The sequence below is a fragment of the Schistocerca nitens genome, chromosome 1, assembly GCF_023898315.1.
Source record: "Schistocerca nitens isolate TAMUIC-IGC-003100 chromosome 1, iqSchNite1.1, whole genome shotgun sequence".
Taxonomy (NCBI): Eukaryota; Metazoa; Arthropoda; class Insecta; order Orthoptera; family Acrididae; genus Schistocerca; species Schistocerca nitens.
Genome location: NC_064614.1, coordinates 949,967,102 through 949,991,789, shown reverse-complemented (window position 1 = coordinate 949,991,789; position 24,688 = coordinate 949,967,102). Strand labels below are relative to the sequence as shown.

The window sequence follows — 24,688 nt, the reverse complement described above, 5'->3', positions numbered from 1 at the left end:
TTTGGCAGCTGGAGGATCAAGTTTGTGATTTGTCACAGTTTGGCAGTGGCTATTCGTGCAAGTGGTTACTTGTCACGCCCACATAGAATGATGTAGAGTAACTGCATTGTATCTTATATTTAACATGGCTGCTTTCACAAGTGGCCCCGCCTTTAATTGGGGAGAAGATACCTGTAACTGGATTGTGGTAGGAGGTGGTGGACATGTGTACAGGACAGGTCTTGCACCTGGGTCGACTACAACGAAACGATCCATGGCATGCAGGGCTGGGAGCAGGGATGGGCAAAGATACTCTTGAGGTTGGATGGGTGGTGGAACACTACTTTGGGTGATGTGGATAGGATTTTCGGAAGGATATTCCTCATCTCAGAGCACGAGAGATGCTGAATGCTAGTGGAGGATGTGATTGAGCTTTTCAAGGCCAGAGTGATAGTGGTTGAGTCGGGAGTGCTGATTGGTGGCTGGTTAACAGGGTTACTGGTGTCAGAGGAGGAGATGGCATTGGAGATCTGTACATGGGATGAGCTGGATACAACACTGTGTGTCAAAGGCACTGGGAAGGTTATCAGCATATTTCGACAACTCATAAAACAGATGCAGCATCCATGGCTGGCAAGGTTGTATGTAAGAGACTTTTTGATGTGGAACAAGTAACAGCTGTGGAAGCAGAGGTGGTGCTGTTGGTTGGTGTGCTTGATTTGAACAAATATATTTGAGAAGCCATCGGAGAGGTGGAGATCAAACATCTAAAAAGGTGGCTCGTAGAGTTCAGAACAACCAGGAAAGCGGATTTGGCAATAGGTGTCCCTGCTATGGGTCCAGATAATGAAAATGTCAGCAATGAATCTGAGCCAGATAAGGGGCTTTAAGTGTTGACTGGATGTGAAGGATTCCTCCAGATGGGTCATAAATAGGTTGGCATAGGATGGTGGCATGTTAGTATCCATGGCAGTACCACAGATTTATTTACAAATTTGGCCTTTGAAAATAATTGTGGGCCAGGGTGTGATTGGCTAAGAGGATTAGGAAAGAGGCGGTGAGTTCAGTGTAAGTTGGGAAAGATAGTTTTCTATGGCTGGCAAGGCCGTGGAAATGGGGGATGTTAGGGTATATATACACTGCATCCACAGTGGCTGACAAAGAGTCTGGCAGTGATGGGAAAGGAACTGTGGAAAGGTGGGGAAGGAAATAAGCAGTGTCTTGAATGTAGGATGGGAGGTTACAGACAATGGATTGGAGGCGTTGATCAACAACAGCAAAGGGTTCGTTCATAGGGATCACTGTACCCAGCCACAATGAGAAAACCAATGGGGAGACCTATGGGGGTTGGGTTTGTGGAATTTGCTTGAAAGCACTATAGTATACCGTCCAATAGCCCTTGCTTTGGTTATAAATTATTTCAGTTTATGAACAGCCATCTTTAAGAAGTGCAGCACATATATCCCGACCCAGATCTTTGTAACTATTCACATTTACCTGTAAGAATAAACCCAACCTGGCTCTGACAATGTTTATCTTCTATTGAAAGAATGTTTCTGAGCTTTGCTATGAGCCCAGTCTTCCCATAGGTTTGAGCCTGGAACCACATTGACATTCAAATCCTTTGAGATAGTATCCTTCAAATGGGTTAATTCTTACATCCATTTGAGTGGAATAACTCTTTTTTTCATCGAGTGCACTTGCTTCAACTTACTTACTTCAAGGGTAACACTTCTCACGGTGATTTTAGTGAACTTTCAAAATGATTACGCACTTATACTAGTAAGATATCTGAACAAAATTTAATCATAAATAATAAATTAATATTTATTATCTGGATATTTGATATGTACAGAAAGATCAGAAAATAAATTGTTTTGGATTCTTGATAAATAACACACTCATCCTAGTGTCAATCTCCTACCATTTATCACTGCCTCTTATGTCCATGGTTCTTCTAGCAATCAAAAGTACATTCATCTGTTGTAATAATAGGATGTTGTTGAAAATTATTCAGATATCTTGAAAGTTTTATTGTCATCTGCAGCCTGGATTGTTGTTTCCTTATCAACATACTAACTTACTTTACTGCTGTTAGAAAAATAAAGGCATCATCAGAGAAAGTAGCTCCACATATGAGGCGTGATACAAAAGTAATGGGAAGATTTTTTTCTAGAATATTTACTCATAAACATCAACTACTTCCTCTTCGAAGTAATTGCCCTCAGATATAATACACTTGCGAGAGCACTTTCTCAAATCTTGGAAGCACATCTGGAACTCACTTTTTATCATCATGTTCAGCTCCTTCAGCAGATCTGTTTTTATCTCATCAATGGTGGCAAAACAACATCCTTTCATGGTTCTCTTCAGCCTCGGGAATTGAAACAAGTCGCAGGGAGGGAATGTCCGGCAAATACGGTGGCCGAGACAACATAAGGGTTTTCTTTTTTTGCCCAAAAAAACCACGAACAGGCATTGAGATGTGTGCAGGAGCCTTACTGTACTGCCATTTCAACAAGTGGCTGTTTTCTTCAGATAGCTTCATGCAAACAGCACATAACTTCCAGGTATTATATTTTATTGAACATACGACTATGAGGCAGGAACTCATGATGCACTATTTCATTGTAACCACATTTAATATTGTTAGCAGATTTCTGTTATGATACTTCTGAAAGTTGGAAGTATTGTGGCTATCATCAGGGTCATTATATGAAATAATTGGATGAAATTAAGGAACTGCAGTAAATTACCTTCTGAAACCGATGAAGGTGGGTGCAATTCTGCTTTCATAATTTCTTCAACGTCAAAAAAAGGGTTTTCACCAAATGTCATAACATACAGTGTTACACCAAGAGACCACATTTCCAGTTCTGGACCTTCGTACCTAAAAATGTGAGTAAAATATGCATGTAACTTTTCTATGATTAAAAAGTTATGAACGAAACAAACAGAAGCATATATCAACAATGTATTGTCATTCAAACTACTTGAGAGAGAGAGAGAGAGAGAGAGAGAGAGAGAGAGAGAGAGAGAGAGAGAGAGAGAGAGATGTATGCATGGACAAACATATGGCGCATTTCATCAGCCCTATTAAGTCTCCACAAAATTAAGATACTTGTACTTCATTCAGCACAACCTCATAAAAACATTACCTATTTTATGTTCAAAGGCTTTTGTGATGAAAGGCAGTTTACATTAATTTTTTCTGTATTATAGAGTGAAACATACTGAGAAATAAAGAACTAACTTTCAGCACTTCCAACACTGTACCCACATGAATTTCATGTACAAAGGAAGACTGTTTTCCTTCACATTTGCTATGTAGTTTGTATAAAGTGACAGTATGCTCACTAAATTTGACTAGCAAAAGTTGTCAGTAAAACAAAATTTGTGGAGCATTGTTTTTCAATAATGTAAGTACTTAAAAACCCTATTTGTTGGTGCTGAGAATCACATAAAACAAACTCAAAAAAAGTAATAGTGCTGCACTCTCTTACTCAACTTAATATAAAGATGAAGAATAAATTTGATTGCACTAGAAGGCTGCAGTTTATTTTCAGAGTGTAATTCAAAGGCCCAGGATTTCCTCTAGCATGTCATCAATAAGAGCAGGCTGATTAAAACTGTGTGTTAGACTGTGACTCAAACCTAGACATTTGCCTTTCAGGGGCAAGAAAAGGTATCTGTTGTTGCACATAGAATAGTAAGTGCAAGAATAAAATTTTGTTAAGAACTGATGAAGACATTGTAAAGTGGGGCACCATCTGCTAGTTACACAACAGCGTTGTGACCAAATGTCAACATGGGAGGCCCATAGTACGAACAAACTGGGAGCTAGTTTCATCAAACTTTGCAAGACTGAAGGCAATGACTGATTCAGCACTTTGACAACACTGCACAACAGACAGAAATTGGTACAGTAATGAGGCTAAATGTAGTCACTTCCTTTCGAGATTCATAAGAACACCTATAGGGATGCAAGCTTCATGTAAAGGAATGCTCTGAAACCTGTGCACGGCAAGTTCCTCGCTGAACACTGACATGTCACCTCGTGCTTTCAAGCAGTGCAGACTCAGCATGGTTGCTGCTAGGTAGCGCCATGAGGAAGAAGGAAGGACTGTAAAACTTTCATCAATAAATTATTGTTAGTTGAATGCTGTTTCATTATTTCATTAGAGTCCCAGCACTCCACAGGATTATTCACCAACCCACTGTGACCACTGGTCAAAATCCTGAATAACCAACTTTTGCAGTGCGGACATGCAGGAAAAGTGTCAATGACATTCTGGAACCTACCAACAGGGATGCAGAGCCACAATCGAGGCCATGGGAGTAAGGTGGTCAACTCCTCCTCTTCAAAACACACACGTACACTGTGAGCTGTGCAACAGGTTGCATTGTCCTGCTGGTAGATGCCACAGTGTCAAGGAAAAACAAACTGCATGTAGGCGTTGATATAGTCACTAAGGATAGATGCATACTTGTGTTGATCCATTGTACCTTCCAGAATGACAAACATTCCCCAGACTATAACACTCCCTCCTCCAGCCTGGATCCTTCCAGCGACTGTTTGAGGACCACACAGGCCAAGTGCCACCTGTCTAAGGGAACATAAAACATAATAAAGCTAAAAAGATCAGCTGTTGCCACTCAGTGGTACTGTCGTCCAAATCGCAGCGTTCGTTGCACTTTAACAGCAGTCACCATGGGTGTATGAATCAGGTGTCTGATATGCAGAAACGTCCGTTGAACAGCCATTAAGGAGACACTGCTGGTAGCCCATTGGTTCAACTTGGTGGTCAGTCGCTCTACAGTTGCACATCTGTTCACCTGTGCACATCTCCACATTAATTGTACACCCATGTCATGTATTGCCCACGGTGCACTAGAGTGCCTCAGCATCTGTTTCTGTCACACCATTTTGGTATGCATGGTATACTTTAACCACAGGGGGACACAAACAGTTTACAAACTTGGCTGCTTCGAAAATGCTTCTGCTGTTGGCCCAAAGGCCAATCATCATGCCCCTTTTGGAAATCAGAAAAACTGCTCTGTTTACCATTTTAAATGTGCTTCTGAAAAGTAAGTGTTTTAATTTTTGCATCACACGTATTTTCATTGCTGCAGGATAAGTCAGTTACATCACCTTTGCCTAGAAGAGGTTCAGTCGATATATGGTAACATTTTTTTGAAACTGGATAAAAAAAAGTAAAGTAGAATGGTTTAACTGTCAGCACATAACTTCCTGCTGTTTTTGTTCCTCACCAAACCTGAAAAGTTGTCTAAAGTCCAGGTATTCAACAGCACCTTTGGAATTGTGTGAGTTAGGAAGCCAATCAAGATTGCAACTAACCAATGATCTTTCTGCAGGAACTCAAGAAATTCTTTCTCGTGAATCGCCTTCGCCAATGTGTGTTTCCATATCAGAAGTTATCCATTGAAGGAGTCAGAGTGGGTTTCAGTATGTTTCCAGCTTGCCACTGTCATCTGCATCTGAGTGAGATACTGATTTATTTTCTTTCGCGATGCCTTCATGCCAATCAATTTTCATTTGCAACAATCGATAAGTAAATCTCTGAGAGTCATAGGTACGACCACATTAAATAAAATTACAGCATTAGATGCAAAACATTAATATAGAAAAATTCCTAAATTTGTTTTGCCCAAATTATAAGTTACAAACTCAAAAGGTGTTATCAGACACTGTAATGCCTAGTTATTTGACAAAATCTGCTGCAAAGGCTCTTACAGCTGGACAGCTGTAAATTATATTGTATTGTAGCTTTTGTTCTCGATAAAATTACGAAAAAGTGACAACAGTGAGTTTTATTTTTATAATTTCCTAACTTGATAAAAATATTTATTGTGAACTTTCTATTGTTATTGATGATGAAATGTAAAGACTTTCTGAAAATCTTAAAACTACACAGGATGTAACAAAAAATTATTAGTCCTCTTTCCATGTTCTTTCAAAACAGGTTAAAATAAGATAAAAACACAGGTAGAATATCCTTGAATAAAAAAAAGGTAAGGCATATTCCTTTCGTTTACTTTAGTAAGGAAATGGTGAGTGGCGAGCCATGAAAAAGATATGGTTCATTTCAGTGAGTAAGTGGTTCTGATCAAATCTCTGAAAAGAACAAATTTTGCCCACCTCTAATTGAAACCATCTTTCTCAGGTCAGTAAGAGTGACCAACTCCCCCTTATTTTCCAGGCTCTCTTGTATTACAGCATTTTTTTAAAAAAATCCTTCCAGTTCCCTCACTGACTACACTTACTTTCATATATTTTGTCAACACTCACTGCTATAAAAATTAATCCTGCTAAGTACTATCAATAGCTCACAATCCCTAATTGGCAGACCTTGAAAAGTTTTTGTATAACAACTGATACTATTGTCAACATGCAGTCTTTTTTTCTGTTCATCCACCTACGGAAAAAATACGGTTTGGTTCAAGGAAATGTGAGGAACAGAGAAAGAATGACATACCCTATACTTCTAGAAGGGCTACAAGACAGGAAAGGGGGGGAGGAGGGATGTTTGCTTATATCTTGATAAGTACTGGCAACACACGGATCCACTTGCTCTGTACTGATCAGCAGCTATGGTATAAATGACACACCTGTCTCTAGTGATTGCACTGTCAATTGAATGTTAAACTCTTATCTATCTTCCTTCTCTAATTAAGACATGGACGCAACAAGGACTCTTGGAAACACATTATAGACACGTACATGTTTCAACACACCTGTTACATTATTTATATTTCAATTGATTCACACAATACAACAATTTGAAATGCTTCGAAGAGCCAGCACTGATAGATCAACAGATCGCTTAAGTTGGCAGCAATCAAAAACAGATAGCAGTCAATATGAAATGTTCCAATTTGTGTAGTGTCCTTTACCATACCATTCAGTGTTTACATGTGTGTACATTTGTTTCTAAAGTGAATCAGTTTTCATTGTGTGCTCTCACGTCAAGAGTCAAGAAGCTTGGTGTTCTTGAATTTTCACCACAAATGAAACTTATTACAATCTTTTGATTCTAAAAACTTCATCTCGGTTTGTGGAGTAACCCAAAAATATGGTACTTGTTATATGATATAACAGATTAAATGTAAGAAAAGTAGCCAGCTTTTTTCTTTACATTATATCTTCATTGTCATTCGTTCCAATGCAATGTGTAGTTGTGCAGTTGAAATTTATTGTAACAAAATCTCCCTTAAAATCATGATAAAATGTCGGTTGCACTACAACCAGCACACTACCTATTATGTCATTCAAGAAATCTTTCCAACTCTTACTAGCCTACTGTTTGTGAAGGACAGTGGTATCTTTTGGTATACATTCTAGAACACAATTTTAAATTATTGCCAGAAAATTCTTTATTATGAACTAACTATCTGCTCTTGCTTCACAACAGAAGTTAAAAAAGGCCCTTTGCATACAGTCGCTTTCTAGGGTTCTGTACCTTAGTTGGTAGAAACGGAACACTTTTAGGATCACTTTGTCAACAAATTTGTTTTTCCTAGCCAAGAAGTCATATACAAATGAAACCTACTGAAAGAAGCAAAGCAGTTTTGTTAAGTTTTTAATATACAAAGCAAAACCAATAAGGCCGTACATTGTTGCCAAGTTAACTCAATGTCAGTCTGCATTTGTAAGGATAAGATTGTGGTGCTTGAGTCTGTCACTGATTTGAAAATACTGTCTGAAAATACTTCAGCCACTGAGGTAAAAAACTTAGTCTCGTGTATTGGTTCTGTGGTATACTACACTGTCGCTAAGGTAAACATCCGAACTACTGGGCAGATTCCTAAAACTGTAACTTACAATATCATTTTTCCCTATGAACAGATTTTTATAAAAATAAAGCCTACATATTGCCTCAAGACACACTCAAGTTACCTGTGAAAATCATCTCTAAATTCTTCTAGTTGTTTTGGAGATTCGAGTGTTCAAACAGACTGACAGACACGACAGTTGATGTTCAGTTACTTTAAGAAGACTGCATCTAGAAACAAACTATGAATGTATTATTGTGTTTAAAATTACATTAGGAAAGACAGCAACGAAGAAAGCAGTGAACTGAGGGACATCACACGTCCATCCAATCTCACAGGACCCTTACACACAACTAGCAGTTGCAGCTAAATTAACAGACATGTTGATGAGACAATTGTGAATACACAAATTCTGATCACATTTTACTTTGTCAAAAACAAAAATTTACGAGAAAAAAATATCATTCAACTAATTTATTAATGTTACTTATCTTATGCAGTCTGATCAAATTAAATTATTTAATAAATCACATAACACCACCTGTTTGCTGCAGCTGACTCTGCATAGAGACTACTTTCTCTTCAAGTACAGTATAATAAATAAAAATCTCCCTCTGTCACAATCAAAAATTTTATAGTAACTAAACTGGTAGAAAATGTGTAATTGCTGCAGTGTAACACCTGCCTAAATGCTACAGAGCATTTGCAACTTCAGAAACAGAAGCATAAAGCGTAACTATTTTTTCTTTCGTAACTACTTGACAGCAGATTGTAAGCAATAAGTTTAGTTGACTGTAACTTTTCTTCCTTCCAGTCTCTAAATTGAATTGGTCTACCAGTACGGTGGCTCTTTTTAGGAACTTTTACTCCCCCCCCCCCCCCCCCCCCCAAATCTGGTTCTACTTCGCGTAGAAATGAAGGGTGAGAAATTTGGTCTCAGCAGGATGAAGAGAAGAGAGGTCCAAGGGCCTCTTTACCTAATGTCAGCAAGTTGTTTACGCCAGTCTCATTAACTGAATATTTTCTCATACCACAGATTGAACTAGTTGGATGATGTGATGAGTCAATGAACCCAAGCCAGGCAGAGGGCAGTGCGAGCCTTGACTTTTAACGACATAATACAGACCACACCAGTTGGCCAGTAGCCTCTCACTCTCAAAGGAAGATAGTACTTGCAGTGAGGACAAGTTTCCAGAATGAGATTTTCACTCTGCAGCGGAGTGTGCGCTGATATGAAACTTTACGAGAAAAGTTTCAAGGACAAGTTTGTTTATGAGAGAAAATTTATTTACATCAAAGCTATTTCAGTGAAATTTCTGGAAGTTATCTGCCAAATTAACGTTACAGGCTTTCGTTTACAATTTGTGGATGTGTGAATTAACTGTTCCTCAAAGTGCCAGACTAGCTGTATGAGAAGTGATGATATATTGGAGAAAAATATACAGATTCCCATAAAGAACTGAGAAACGTCTTATCAAAATTAGAACCTTTCTACTAACAAACAACTACAGAAGTATGCTGGATGATCATCAGACATTCATATGCAAAAAGAGAGAATGTTCAAAAACTTAGCATTACTATTGAATAAGATAAACAGTTTTTGAGCAATCAGTTGCTGAAAGGACAGGCAGAATTCACAGAGAAAATTCACTAGCTACTTCAGAAAGAGAGAAGAGCATCTGAACGATCAGAGGCAGCCAGAAAGACGTGAGAATGATGCGAATATGAAATTCAGTACTTTGATAAGTAAATTCTTTATGAGTTTATAGCATAAATTTTAAACAATGGAAAATCCAGGATGGAATGTAACAATATTATGAAAAGGAAAGTCTCTATTCACCATATAGCGGAGATGCAAGTCGCAGATAGGCACAACAAAAAGGCTGTCACAAATAAGCCTTTGGCCATTAAGGCCTTCGTCAACAATGAACACACACACACACACACACACACACACACACACACACACACACACACACACACACACAACTGCAGTCTCAGGCAACTGAAACCATACAGTGAGCAGCAGCACCAGTGAAAACTCATTGAAGGAGGTAACTGTCTCCTGAATTTGTCAGCTTTGCAGTCTTTGATTCCAATTTATCTTTTAACTCACAAACAAAAATAATCAACACACTGAATCACGACACAGAACACAGAAATATTAAAAGGGTCCAAGAAGGAATCAATTAAATATCTGAAATAATCGATAATGGGATTGAACAATTTGTTTCTAACAAAATAAGACTGCTTCTAATAGCTTTGACTACGGTGACAAGTTCCTGAAGACAGATCCATTGCAGTTGTATGAAAATGATTTCATCAATCCTCTATATCAGGGCTTTCCAACGTTTTCAGCTGGTGGACTCCTTCTTCAGTCAATAATCCATGGCGGACCCCTAGTCTGTTCCCAGTGACCCCCCCCCCCCCCCCCCTCCCCGAAGTATCAATAGACTTTGGTTTAGAGATGAATGGAAACAACTTGAAGGTCAAAAATTGACTTATGAAATAGGTAGTGCACGGACAAGCAAGTTTAACATATAATGATGCCTGGAGCAGCATACGTGCCAGCGAGTGCTGTGATTGGTCGACAAAGCTCGCTCCGCGCATGCGAAAAAGTTTTCAGCGGACCTACCGCCGCAAGCTGGCTCACAAAAGACCCCCGTATTGTTGCGAAACAGTCGATCAGAGAAGCCGCATTCTCTGGCACTAAACTGTGTATACGTTCTCACTTAGGAACCGCAAAGGCTGCTTGGGAATATGACCTGAAGTAAAACTACACCTTTTTTTCAGACAGAAAAAAAAGTGATGAATTTGATTTTCACATTTTTATTCAATAATTTTACTCATTATTTTACACGATTTGGTGAAGGGTTGCCACGGACCCCCTAGAAAGAGCCGGCGGACCCAAATAATTAGTTGGAAAGCTCGTGGAAGACTCAAGATAAAAAATCTTAAATCTTTCTAACCTCATCTACTTTTACAGAAAACAGAAACGAGTCAAAGAGGCATGAGAAACCTGGCAGAAAAAGAGCTGAAAACCATCTCTGAAGTACAATCAAGCAGTGTTTTACAATTTATCAACTGTATGTAGCACTACAACAATGAGAAATCACCCATTTTCATATTCTTCTGGGAACACAAATGCTCTTACTTATTGCCTGCAAGCACTTCTGGACTACAGTATTCCACTGTTCCATAAAATGTGGAAAATAAACGTCCTTCACTCATGAATGTTGCTGATCCAAAATCAATTAGTTTGGCATGAAACTTTTCATTTATTATAATATTCTCATCTTTTATATCACGGTGTAGTATTTGTAAAGAATGAAGGTAGTCAACAGCTGAAACTATCTGCAAAAAAAAGAGGAAGGCAACACATAAAACCACAGGAAAATATATCACCACTGTTATAAAAATTTCTACATTTTTAAAGGTTTCTGCTATTACCTGCCTAAAGATGTAACTATTCAGTGTCTCATCAAGATACGGTTTTCTGTCAATGAACTCGAACAGATCCATCCCTGCTCCATGTTTTTCCATAACCAATTGGAAAAATTTTGGATTTTCAAAGACGTCTAGGACTTTAACCTAGAACATAAATGTAAATACAGACCATACTGATACAAACAGAAGAAAAGAATGAGAGAACATCAACTAAAAGTTAACTATGAAACAACAGAAGTAAACTTTTTGGCAATGCAACCATTTAGACATAAAATTAAAATAGGTAAAAATGAATGACAAAGAAAAATTAGTGTAAGATATTGTGTGTGATAATACTGTAGTGAAGTTTCAGTAAAATATAAATACTTGAGGAGTAAAGGATGTCGCTCTCCGACAAGCAGGAGTGACAAGTTGTTGCTAGGGGCACATGTTCTCTCTCTCTCTCTCTCTCTCTCTCTCTCTCTCTCTCTGTGTGTGTGTGTGTGTGTGTGTGTGTGTGTGTGTGTGTGTGTGTGTACCAACAACTCATTGCTCCTGCTTGTTGGAGAGCTGCTAAGCTCCTAAATGGCAATGGCTGGACCCGAAATGCTAGTGCTGCATTTTGGCACGTGGACTAGGGTGGAGTGTGTGTTTGTTGGACAGGGTGGGTAGAGGTTGAGGGGGAGGGGGGGGGGGCAAGAGCCATGGAGAGGGGTTGGGGATGGATGACTAGCAGCCTGGAGGGAGGCAGCCGGTTTGCCGGCTAGGAATGTGGGAAGGGAGGGATGCCAGATGTGTAGTTGTCAGAAGCAGTGGGGAACAGTGCACGCTGAAGGTGACATAGGAATGTGAATTAGGAGAGGGTGACATGATGGAGGGACGAGAAGTTGTTGGGTGGATGGTGTGGGGACCATGGGTTACCATAAATGGTGGCCAGGGTGATTACGAAAGTGATAATAGCACCCATCTGCATAGTTCAGACAAGCTGGTGGTGGAGGGATGCATCCAGATGGCCTGGGTTGTAAAGTAGCCATTTAATTTGAGCAAGTTTTCTCAGCTGCATGTTGTGCCACTGGGTGGTCAACTTTGTTTTTGGCGACAGTTTGGCAGCCACCTTTCCATAAATTAGGGTCTACAGTAATATGCATCTATGCTGCTTCTGTATGTTTTCTAATATAATCTACCAGTTTACATTAGATCAACTTCTCAAATTCTTCTTGTACCTTCGAAACAAACAAAGGAGCTACTTAATCTATCTTCCATCTATTTGCCTAACAATATATTTCACCCACCCCCGTTCCATTCTTTTTCTTTTTAATGTACTATATTTTGATGTAAGCTTGTTTAGCATTATATAGTGTAGTGTCAGATTGCTGTTAATTGCCTCTCTTTTATTAATACACATACTTTGCTTATTTCACATCGCAGAAGGTTTCCTTGATGGAATCTACACAATACAACAAATGAATGAATGAACAAACAAATGAACAAACAAATGGACGAACAAACGAATCACTGCATTACAATTATAGTTAAGTCTTTCACTTCTAGTCTGTTCCAAGATTCATTTGTCTGCTCTCCTAGCAATTCCCAATTCACATTACTGTACTGCTTCTGAGCCACCTCAGTTTTTGAACAGTTCTCACAATAGAAATCAACATCTCATTCCAGATGTTAACACAGATTATACACACTAATTGTAGTCTCTCCATTTCTGGTACAATGGAAGCTTAGTTTTGAAAACTCTAGAGTACTAAAAGCACTCCAGGCCATATTTACTTTTCTGTTTATTTCTTTTCATGTACATCTAATCATCTTAAACTGTTGCAAACCCGAAAATAAATCCACTGGTTCTATGAATCTGACACACCTTCATATTCACAATGTTAAATTCTTCCGGTTGTTCTTGAAGTGTGCGTGTGCACCTTTGAGGCTGTGATGGTCCTTCACCACACATCAATTTTAGCAGTCTGGCCCTGTTCCAGCTGAGTCTATCTCACTACAGGTATCCGGTAATGCAATGAGGTTCTTCCCTTATACACCTTTGTTGCTTCCACCCAACGCTCTTGGTTCTACCTTGCAACTGGATACTCAGTCGCTGGCTAATAGGACCAAGGCAATAGCTCTGCATCTAGGTAGGTTTCCTTCAGCTTAACCTTGCTCTGGCGTTATCTTTGAGGCAACAAATGCAAAGTTTGGTCCCGTATACATGTTGCAAAGGACATGTCAAATGGTTAGAGACTGTGTATGCTTGTTAGAAAACTGAGATTCACCCACACCACACTGTCTCTACACCTGTGAAGTTATGTAGGGACTAATGTTCCTACAATGGAAAACTTACAATGCCGCCAGTAAATCAAAGATGGTTCAGATATGTTCCATCAACACACAATACTTCATTTATCCCTCTTAAGAATCTGAAAAATTTGTCTTGGGCTGCTGTGAAAAGTTTTGAGAGTAAAGAAGGAAGATTAAGGTTTATTGTCTCAATGATAACAAGGCCACTAGAGAGGTAACACAAGCTTGTCTCTATAAGGACAGGAGAGAGAGTCAGTCATGTCCTTTGAGAATGAATCAACCTATAATTTGCATTAAATGAATTAAGGAAACAATGGAAAATTTCCTTGCCAGATTTCTCTCTCAATTGTGTCATTAAATAATTTATTCATTCTTTTGATGAAATTTGGATCCTGCTCCACTTAAACTATTTTAAGATAAGCCACATTGTTGCAGCCACACTACAATTACACTAGTGGCAGATGGAGATCATTTAACAGGCGTGTATTGGTGATCTTAGTAGTTTAGTTCACACAGGCCATTTTGTGTTTTCAAATCCTAAATATCAACAGTCCTACATGGAGATCCTCAGCCACAGTGTCATCCATTCTCTCCCTGTTAGCAAGTCCACCACAATATAGTGAAACTAGAAGATTCTACAGCAGACAAGGCCCAGAAATTGTAAAATCATTCAAAGTGGTACAGGCAGTTAATAAACCATTCAAAGAGATGTAGGCTTTGTACCACATCATAAATCCGATGCCATTACCCACCTGTAACAGTATACACCAGGACCATTTTCAGCACTTTTTTCTATCACAGGCTGTTCAACATCAACATACCAACACTATCGTCATAGCTTACCACAAGATTGTAGGCAGCACAAATATCCACAGCAACAGAAACAAGGCAGATGGAAATCTGTAGTGTTACATCTCAAGCTAACCAGGAAAATCTTGCTCTCTGAAAGTTATTGTTGGACAAACAACAGCTCCAAGCCAATTTCAAGTCAACAAATATGTATCAGTCTAAACTACAGTCGTTGAGACTAACTGTTGATGTCGTCAGTACATTATCACACACAGTCTGCTATAATAACCAATCCAATCCAATTAAACAATTCCCTATCAAAGCTCCTTACAAACAAATGACCCATTCCATCACACTTTTGATAATTTTCACTGGTGGGTTAGGTTGCACTACAAATTATGAAGTCCACTCCTCCAGCACAGCCATATTAAAATCTATTTTCAAGCTCAGTTAAATAGACTATTGCCACACAATGTCACAGACCCAATATCCTACAGTTTTTCTCATTCATGCTTTGAAATCAAATGAAGCTCTTCTGCTGCATGGTGTTCAACGTGTAGACAATGGCCGACATATTTTCAGTTGCCACATAGGTTTTTAGAATTTTTCTGATAAACATTTCACATGGGGGCTACGAATCCACATTAAGTCACCCAGAATTTGGCTTATTGATAAGTGTGTGGTGTTATCACACTCTCAGATCACCCACAGGGGCATCCCATGTATGAATGCAATCTAGTTGTCTTGTTTCTCCAAGTCTGTAAATGAGCTGTTAGGCAGTCATACTTAGTATCACTGGCTGGAAATGGAAACAGGGTGTTCACTATTGTTACAGAACCATGACTCCAGCAGAAAAAGTGGTATGTTACTATTAGCTGCACAGTACACAAATTTCACAATAGGAAGTGCTGGATCACAATCCTTTTGTTCTATGTCCATGGAAAGAATATCTGTGAATTCTTCTTAAGGCACCTTCTTCTGATGGAAGTTGGCAGTCCGTTTATCCAGTTCTTGATGTGATGTTACATCATGGAAGGTATCTTCTGATGTGCAATTGTACCATTTCTGAATGTCCTTCAATCATGAGTTCCTTCGTTTTCCAACAGACCTTTCACTTTAATTTTCCCTTCAATTATGAGTTTTAATGTCTGGCATATTTTTCCTCTTGTAATGTATCCTAAATATTGGTTTTTTCCTTTGTTTTATAGAGGGCAATAGTTCTTTTTGCTTTTTCATCGAATGAAGGGCTTCTTTGGAATTTTCAGCAACCAAGGAATCTGTCAACGCATTATTAAAATTTCACAAGGCCATTTGTCTGCAGGAGGAGGCTGCTGTCATTCTGTTGGTGATGTTGCAATATGAAATTAACTCTTGACACTTTAACTATTTGGAAACTTCTCAATGATTTGACAGTTTTACACACACGGCAAAACATCCTGTACACTGTATTTGTCAATAATTTCATAGAATGCATGAAAAGGAGAGGCAAGGTAAGGCAAGGCAAAATTTTGGACCGAGGATTCAAGAAACGATGGATGATTACACAAAAAAATTCATGAAAATTTGAGAAACTCTTAACAGGCTTTCTAAAAACTTTTTGACTGATGTGATGAAGACCTAGGTGCATAGAACAAATTTATTCTGGTAACAGACTCATGGCCAGGACAATAAATCCACACAATTTTCGAAGATGATTTTGCAATGCTATCATGTGGTATTAAAGAGTTTCCCCCAAATTGTATTCTTCTTAGTGCAATCTTGTGACATCTATTTTTATCATCAGGTAAAGAATTTGAACGAAAAGCTTCAGAACTGCTCTCTTATCATAGAGAGAGAAAAAGAAATCACACCCCGAAAAGACTCCAAGATACGTTCCACTGCACATCACCAGCTATTGTTACCACTATTTGGCAAACTGATGCATTACACGTGCTGTGCTGCGAAACTGCAAGATAACAGAGAACATTTTATGAATGTAATTTAAGTTAATTTTTCTACAACTTTAAAAGAACCATGTACTTGCAAAAACACAGCATTTATAATATGTACAAGATGCCAAGAAAATTACTGCTTCCCTTACTGTTACGATGAATATTGCATCAACATGTGTAACTCAGCAACTGTAAAATAAGAAAAATATTAATTTTATATGCGATTTTTGCACGTATGCTGCTTTTTATTTGCAATCCCAAACTTTCCTTTGCCTCTCCTTTTATGAAAATATTAATAAATACAATATAATGAGCATTATTTCACTAATCCACTTTGTTGTTGTTGTTGTTGTCTTCAGTCCTGAGTCTGGTTTGATGCAGCTCTCCATGCTACTCCATCCTGTGCAAGCTTCTTCATCTCCCAGTACCTACTGCAACCTACATCCTTCTGAATCTGCTTAGTGTATTCATCTCTTGGTCTCCCTCTACGATTTTTACCCTCCACGCTGCCTTCCAGTACTAAATTGGTGATCCCTTGATGCCTCAGAACATGTCCTACCAACCGGTCCCTTCTTCTAGTCAAGTTGTGCCACAAGCTCCTCTTCTCCCCAATTCTATTCAATACTTCCTCATTAGTTATGTGATCTACCCATCTAATCTTCAGCATTCTTCTGTAGCACCACATTTCCAAAGCTTCTATTCTCTTCTTGTGCAAACTATTTATCGTCCATATTTCACTTCCATACATGGCTACACTCCATACAAATACTTTCAGAAATGACTTCCTGACACTTAAATCTATACTCGATGTTAACAAATTTCTCTTCTTCAGAAACGCTTTCCTTGCCATTGCCAGTCTACATTTTATATCCTCTCTACTTCGATCATCATCAGTTATTTTGCTCCCCAAATAGCAAAACTCCTTTACTTCTTTAAGCATCTCATTTCCTAATCTAATTCCCTCAGCATCACCCAACTTAATTCGACTACATTCCATTATCCTCGTTTTGCTTTTGTTGATGTTAATCTTATATCCTCCTTTCAAGACACTGTCCATTCCGTTCAACTGCTCTTCCAAGTACTTTGCTGTCTCTGACAAAATTACAATGTCATCGGCGAACCTCGAAGTTTTTATTTCTTCTCCATGGATTTCAATTCCTATGCCGAATTTTTCTTTTGTTTCCTTTACTGCTTGCTCAATATACAGATTGAATAACACCAGAGATAGGCTACAACCCTGTCTCACTCCCTTCCCAACCACTGCTTCCCTTTCATGTCCCTCGACTCTTATAACTGCCATCTGGTTTCTGTACAAATTGTAAGTAGCCTTTCGCTCCCTGTATTTTACCCCTGCCACCTTTAGAATTTGAAAGAGAGTATTCCAGTCAACATTGTTAAAAGCTTTCTCTACGTCTACAAATGCTAGAAACGTAGGTTTGTCTTTCCTTAATCTTTCTTCTAAGACAAGTCGTAGTGTCAGTATTGCCTCACGTGTTCCAATATTTCTACGGAATCCAAACTGATCTTCCCCGAGGTCGGCTTCTACCAGTTTTTCCACTCATCTGTACAGAATTTGCGTTAGTATTTTGCAGCTGTGACTTATTAAACTGATAGTTCGGTAATTTTCACATCTGTCAGCACCTGCTTTCTTTGGGATTGGAATTATTATATTCTTCTTGAAGTCTGAGGGAATTTCGCCTGTTTCATACATATTGCTCACCAGATGGTAGAGTTTTGTCAGGACTGGCTCTCCCAAGGCCGTCAGTAGTTCCAGTGGAATGTTGTCTACTCCCGGGGCCTTGTTTCAGCTCAGGTCTTTCAGTGCTCTGTCAAACACTTCATGCAGTATCGTATCTCCCATTTCATCTTCATCTACATCCTCTTCCATTTCCAGAATATTGTCATCAAGAACATCGCCCCTGTATAGACCCTCTATATACTCCTTCCGCCTTTCTGCTTCCCTTCTTTGCTTAGAACTGGGTTTCCATCTGAGCTCTTGATATTCATCAAGTGGTTCTCTTTTCTCCAAAGGTCTCTTTAATTTTCCTGTAGGCAGTATCTATCCTACCCCTCGTGAGATAAGCCTCTACATCCTTACATTTGTCCTCTAGCCATACCTGCTTAACCATTTTGCACTGCCTGTCAACCTCATTTTTGAGACGTTTGTATTCCTTTTTGCCTGCTTCACTTACTGCATTTTTGTATTTCCTCCTTTCATCAACTAAATTCAGTATCTCTTCTGTTACCCAAGGATTTCTACTAGCTTTCGTCTTTTTACCTACTTGATCATCTGCTGCCTTCACCACTTCATCCCTCAAAGCTACCCATTCTTCTTCTACTGTATTTCTTTCCCCCATTCCTGTCAATTGTTCCCTTATGCTCCCCCTGAAACTCTGTACAACCTCTGGTTCTTTCAGTTTATCCAGGTCCCATCTCCTTAAATTCCCACCTTTTTGCAGTTTCTTCAGTTTTAATCTACAGGTCATAACCAATAGATTGTGGTCAGAGTCCACATCTGCCCCTGGAAATGTGTTACAATTTAAAATCTGGTTCCTAAATCTCTGTCTTACCATTATATAATCTATCAGAAACCTTTTAGTATCTCCAGGGTTCTTCCATGTATACAACCTTCTTTCATGATTCTTGAACCAAGTGTTAGCTATGATTAAGTTGTGCTCTGTGCAAAATTCTACCAGGTGGCTTCCTCTTGCATTTCTTAGCCCCAATCCATATTCACCTACTACGTTTCCTTTTCCTTTTCCTACTGTCGAATTCCAGTCACCCATGACTTAAATTTTCGTCTCCCTTCACTATCTGAATAATTTCTTTTATCTCATCATACATTTCATCAATTTCTTCGTCATCAGAAGAGCTAGTTGGCATAGAAACTGTTACTACTGTAGTAGGTGTGGGCTTCGTGTCTATCTTGGCCACAATAATGCGTTCACTATCCTGTTTGTAGTAGCTTACCCGCACTCCTATTTTTTTTATTCATTATTAAACCTACTCCTGCATTACTCCTATTTGATTTTGTATTTATAACCCTGTATTCACCTGACCAAAAGTCTTGTTCCTCCTGCCACCGAACTTCACTAATTCCCACTATATCTAACTTTAACCTATCCATTTCCCTTTTTAATTCCACTTTATTTGCAAGATAACATAACTGAAAATAAGAAAAAAAGTCTGCGCCTAGGGCTTTAACTTAACAAACCTTGTATTATTCTGTACTCTTTTCAGTATGCCAACTGCTGCCTGGAAACTATGGTGACATAAATAGCTTCTGCTGTGGCAAAAATGCTAATTCTTCTAAATGCCTGATCATCTGAAGCTCACATTTCTGTCACATTCACTTTTGGCCGAGCGCTGCATATACCATAAATATGTATAAAATCTGTGATGGTGAGCAGACAGAGACCCTTGTAAGATGTGTTAAGTAAAATCTGATGTCTACATATTATTTGATGTTAATAATATTTAATACTCTAGTTTGGTCTACTAAGATATTTGTCTGTGGGTAGAAGAATGGCCATCAATAAATCCTTTAAGCTCGTCTTAAATAGTACTTTTTGGTAGCTTAACTTAGGTGTAGGTAGTTCAGTCCAAAGTCTTGATGAACCTGAGATGACAAGATGTTCTATCAGGAAAGTACTTCAGGATGACTGGCTCTAAACCGGCCGAACAACTGTTTTCATCTCAATGGACCATTTCTTTTATAAAATGTTCCGATAGTAATAAGAGTTATTCTATTGTCGCTTATTCCCTCTGTAAGGCATTTATGGATTTCGGAAATGTATGCTTCTACTTTGTTCAGCAGTTATATTTGTTCATGCAGCAGGGATCAGGATATCATTAACTGTTTATCTTGACATATCCTAAGTCCTTATCTAGTACCTTCTGTTCTAGTGATAATCATGAATGGAACTTACAGATAGCACAAATAATAGCAAGGGATCCTTTCTTGGTCAGACTGATTGTTTTATATCTTTGAAAGTACTATACAGACATAAGCAAATAATTTTCAGCACCTTCTTACATTTGCACTAGACAATACTTGTCTCAGAATTGTTAGCATCACCATGACTAATTCCTCTGAAGGAACGAATTAAGAGACCTGAAAGCTATGATAATTTCAAGTACTTTGTGTGTTTTTATAAAAAGTACTAAAATTTTGGCCTCGATAGTAATTCTGTCTCAATTGTGAACTAATATTTCGGCACTTTCATTGTACAGCACCACAACTGAGGTTAATTGTGGGATTTACCAAGGGACACAGAGTGAGCTTTCCTGCTTCTTATTCTCCCCCCTCCAAAAAAAAAAAAAAAAAAAAAATTGCTGTGTGCCTGCAGCAGATCCTGTAGCGGTCATATATTAGTACCAAAACCCTTTATGATGTGCTTGCAAAAAAATATAAACAAAATAAAATAAAATAAATATTAAACCCAAGGGAATTTATATGTGCTGAGGAGTTGGAAAAATCTAGCTATAACTCTTATTCTTTCTGGATTAAAAGGGCTACCTCTCAACTGACTAGAGGCCATGTAATTTTTATTTCGTAAACAAGGAAGACTGTGCTCAGATATGTGGCACACATACCAAATAAGGGGGGGGGGGACACTGAACATGTGCAGAGAAGGGCAGCAAAAATGGTCACAGGTTTGCTTAGTCTGTGGGAGTGTCTGAGAGATACTGAAAGAACTGAACTGAAGGCTCTTTAAGACAAACGTGAACTATTCAGAGAAAGTCCATTAACAAAGTTTCAAGAACCAGTTTTAAATGATGACTCTAGAAATATACTACAATCCCTTATGTATTGCTCACATAGGGGTCATGAAGGTAAGATTAGAATAATTGCTGCACGCACAGGGGCATTTGAACAATCATTCTTCCTGTGCTCCACGCATGAACTGAATGGAAAGATATCCTAATAACTGGTACAATGGGACATACACTCTGCCATGTACCTCATGGTGGTTTGCAGTGTGTAGATTTAGATGCAAAACAATCCACTGCCAAACTTGTGATAAGCTATAGGATGTATGATGAAATCTAAAACTGAACAACATTTACAAAGCAATCTATATATTAGGAATAACCAATAGATTTCTTCAAATAAACAGTTCTACTTACACAGTTGCAGGGGCAGCCTACATAATCTAACAAAGAACCGCATTTTGCACCAGTTGCAGGCAACACACCCTGGAACAAACTTCAGGTACCTGAATTTAATTATTTCTTATAGAAACAATGTAGCTTGCTATGTTGATTTATCAGCAAAAAAATCTGGGCTGACATTTGCAAATCTGTTGATGAGACAACGGATGCTGTAGGCCATTTGATGGCTAATCTACCTGTGAGTAAGTTGGAATGAGGCAGCATGTAAACCCTATTTAGTTTATTGCAAACCTTTAGAGGCAACTAATTGTTCAACAACTTTTAGTGTGATTAATGATGGACTTCAGGTATGATGGCCAAATGGTACAGAAGAAGAGAGGATCCTACTGATGTGCACGGATGCAGCTCTATACATGTTGAAACCAGGGAAATTGCACAATTTATTTTATCCAAATTTAGTGTGTGTAACATTTATGGCTACGAGTTGCAACAAGTGTCAGAGACAGGCATCAATTCTCAGAAGTAAATACACTTATCTCAGCAATGAAAGCGATTTTTTTAAAAATGTCCTTATGTACAACACTTCACTTCAAGCAGCGGCTACCTGACATAGCTCTGCCTCCAGAGCCAGTGATAACAAGGTGGGCAACGTGAATTGAAGCTATGATTTTCTACAGTACACACTTTGAAGCTGGGAAATCAGTGATGGAGAACAATTCTTCTGATTCTACGGTGTCTGTGAGTGAATCTTTGTCAGCATTTAACAGTTTTAAAGCGCTCAGTTCAGTTTCATACATCACGAGTCTCTTCAGTTGGCTTCCCCACAGTATCAAGAAACAGTAGACTTCAAATATGGCTCTCCTGGAGGTTGTGGAAACAATGGAAGATGCAGTTCTGAAGGTTGATGTTGAACCAAGTGAGTGGGTGGTGTAGTTTCCTGTAAACTAAATAAAACCCTTGATATTCAAAAGATATTTGAATAGTCTACCAGTGAACTTCTAACAAAAAGATAAAATTTTAGATTCTACACATAACTACTCCATGACATATTCATGTACATATTTTTTAATCTGATATTACATGAAATTCGGGCTGTAGTAATATGCAATAAACAAAGACTGAAGGCAGGCACCTTTAAATCACTGATTTCCAGATGTATCCTTCCCTCTCCACCACATACACACATCCCCATGCATGTGCCCCCCCCCCCCCCACCTAACACACAGGGGAAGGGGGAGAGGGAGGGAGATATATATATACACACACACACACACACACACACACACACACACACACACACACCCCATAACGTTAAAACCCAAAAGATAATGGTTTAGCTGAAATAGCGGCACACAATAATCGACAAATACTAAAGAAAAATTAAGTCTTCTCCATCTTTCAGGATATGTATACGGTTTCTATTGCTCTTTTAAATTGAATTGGAACAGACAAACCTGATGGCTAAAGAGAGAATTCATTATGTTCCATACATTTTGTTCTTTCTTCTGTAGGCAGGTTTATGGCACATTGACAGATCACTTAACATGTGGCAATGAACAATGAGCCCAGGCAAAAAAGTGTTACTTAGCTTCAGACCTGATCAAATGCTCGTATGTTGTGACTATCAGAAACAGAAGAGGAATATATATATATATATATATATATATATATATATATATATATATATATATATATATATATATATATATATATATATAAAGAAAGATGATGAGACTTACCAAACAAAAGCGCTGGCAGGTCGATAGACACACAAACAAACACAAACATACACACAAAATTCTAGCTTTCGCAACAAACGGTTGCTTCGTCAGGAAAGAGGGAAGGAGAGGGAAAGATGAAAGGAGGTGGGTTTTAAGGGAGAGGGTAAGGAGTCATTCCAATCCCAGGAGCGGAAAGACTTAGTGTGTGTGTGCGAGTGTATTCCCGTCCTTTTTTCCCCCCTAAGGTAAGTCTTTCCGCTCCTGGGATTGGAATGACTCCTTACCCTCTCCCTTAAAACCCACCTCCTTTCATCTTTTCCTCTCCTTCCCTCTTTCCTGACGAAGCAACCGTTTGTTGCGAAAGCTAGAATTTTGTGTGTATGTTTGTGTTTGTTTGTGTGTCTATCGACCTGCCAGCGCTTTTGTTTGGTAAGTCTCATCATCTTTCCTTTTAGATATATTTTTTCCACGTGGAATGTTTCCCTCTGTATAGAAGTGCAAGAAGCAAATTAACAATTTTGATTCTTTCCTTTACTTGTACTGTGGGATCTTGCTTCATGCCAAATTTCTTGATTCTAGTTCAGTGGGAAGTACGCTACAGGTTTTGATGAGTAACTTGTGAGTATCAAAGTATGAGTCACCCTGTGTTTTAGTCAGCACGTAGTCATCAGTCATCTAAAATCGTGTAAACAGTCTGCTTGCATCTTTCTGCTGCCACTGTTACATTTTTTTTAAAAAAAGATTGTCACTCATGGCACCTGTTTCCAACTGAAAATACAGTATCTGTACAAAGCATGAGCTTACTTGGCTGACAGACAGCATAATAATTGTAAACACAATGCATAGTTAAACTTCACTGCTGTTTTACAACTAATATTATCAATTGAAAAACGTCATTTTACTTACGAAAAGTTATGTAAAACTTACTATGTTTGGATGGTTTAATGTAGTAAGCAAACTAATTTCAAGTGGAACTTTTGATCCCAGGCTAGGATCTTCAACCCATGACTGTTGATGGACTTTATGTTTCTGTATGAATTTTGTAATAACCTAGAGAAACAAAATCAGATGAAACTGACATTTGTATAACAACAAATTATTTTATAAAAAGAAATTATAATCAAAGGCAAACTTACTAAAAGCCCATCTTCATTGCGGAATGCCATCTTTACATACCCATAAGCGCCCTTACCAATTTGTTGCAATGTTGTGTATCGTTCACCATATTCACCTGACGTCTGTTCATCTTCACACTGACTCAGGACTGACACTGAACCTGAACGTGTTCTCGAATGTGATATATTAGTTTGGGCGCATGACCTGATTGCCTGTTTGAGAATATAATGAAGCTTTATGAACTTTTCTAGAAGCATCATGTCATTTAAATAAGAGATAATGGGGGAGAAATTAAAAATCCATCACAAAGTTGCACCAACTCTTGTCTTCAATTATATTTCTTACATATCTCATCAAACAATGTTAACAAAAATTCTGTGTTATCTACAGCATTCCCGGAAGTTCCTTTCTGAAAATAGTACGATAAACTTAAGTGGATAGCGTAATGAGTAAGGTCACTCCCTCTGATACCTGAGCACTTAATGAATATATTTGAGTGTTCTGATGAATTTCAAGTAG

The 24,688-nt window shown here is 38.4% G+C and overlaps 1 protein-coding gene across 2 annotated transcripts in view; it reads right to left on the bottom strand.

Annotated features, from left to right (window-relative positions):
* Positions 1 to 24,688, bottom strand: part of LOC126194579 (PAS domain-containing serine/threonine-protein kinase) — a 246,348-nt gene that overhangs the window by 34,662 nt on the left and 186,998 nt on the right. For both annotated transcript variants that reach the window (XM_049932777.1, XM_049932776.1), the window contains exons 14-18: positions 24,190 to 24,381; positions 23,981 to 24,103; positions 11,224 to 11,364; positions 10,928 to 11,127; positions 2,736 to 2,869 (exon numbers count right to left, since the gene is read on the bottom strand). In XM_049932777.1, the coding sequence (XP_049788734.1) occupies positions 2,736 to 2,869; positions 10,928 to 11,127; positions 11,224 to 11,364; positions 23,981 to 24,103; positions 24,190 to 24,381 (790 nt within the window). The remainder of the gene's footprint in view (positions 1 to 2,735; positions 2,870 to 10,927; positions 11,128 to 11,223; positions 11,365 to 23,980; positions 24,104 to 24,189; positions 24,382 to 24,688) is intronic.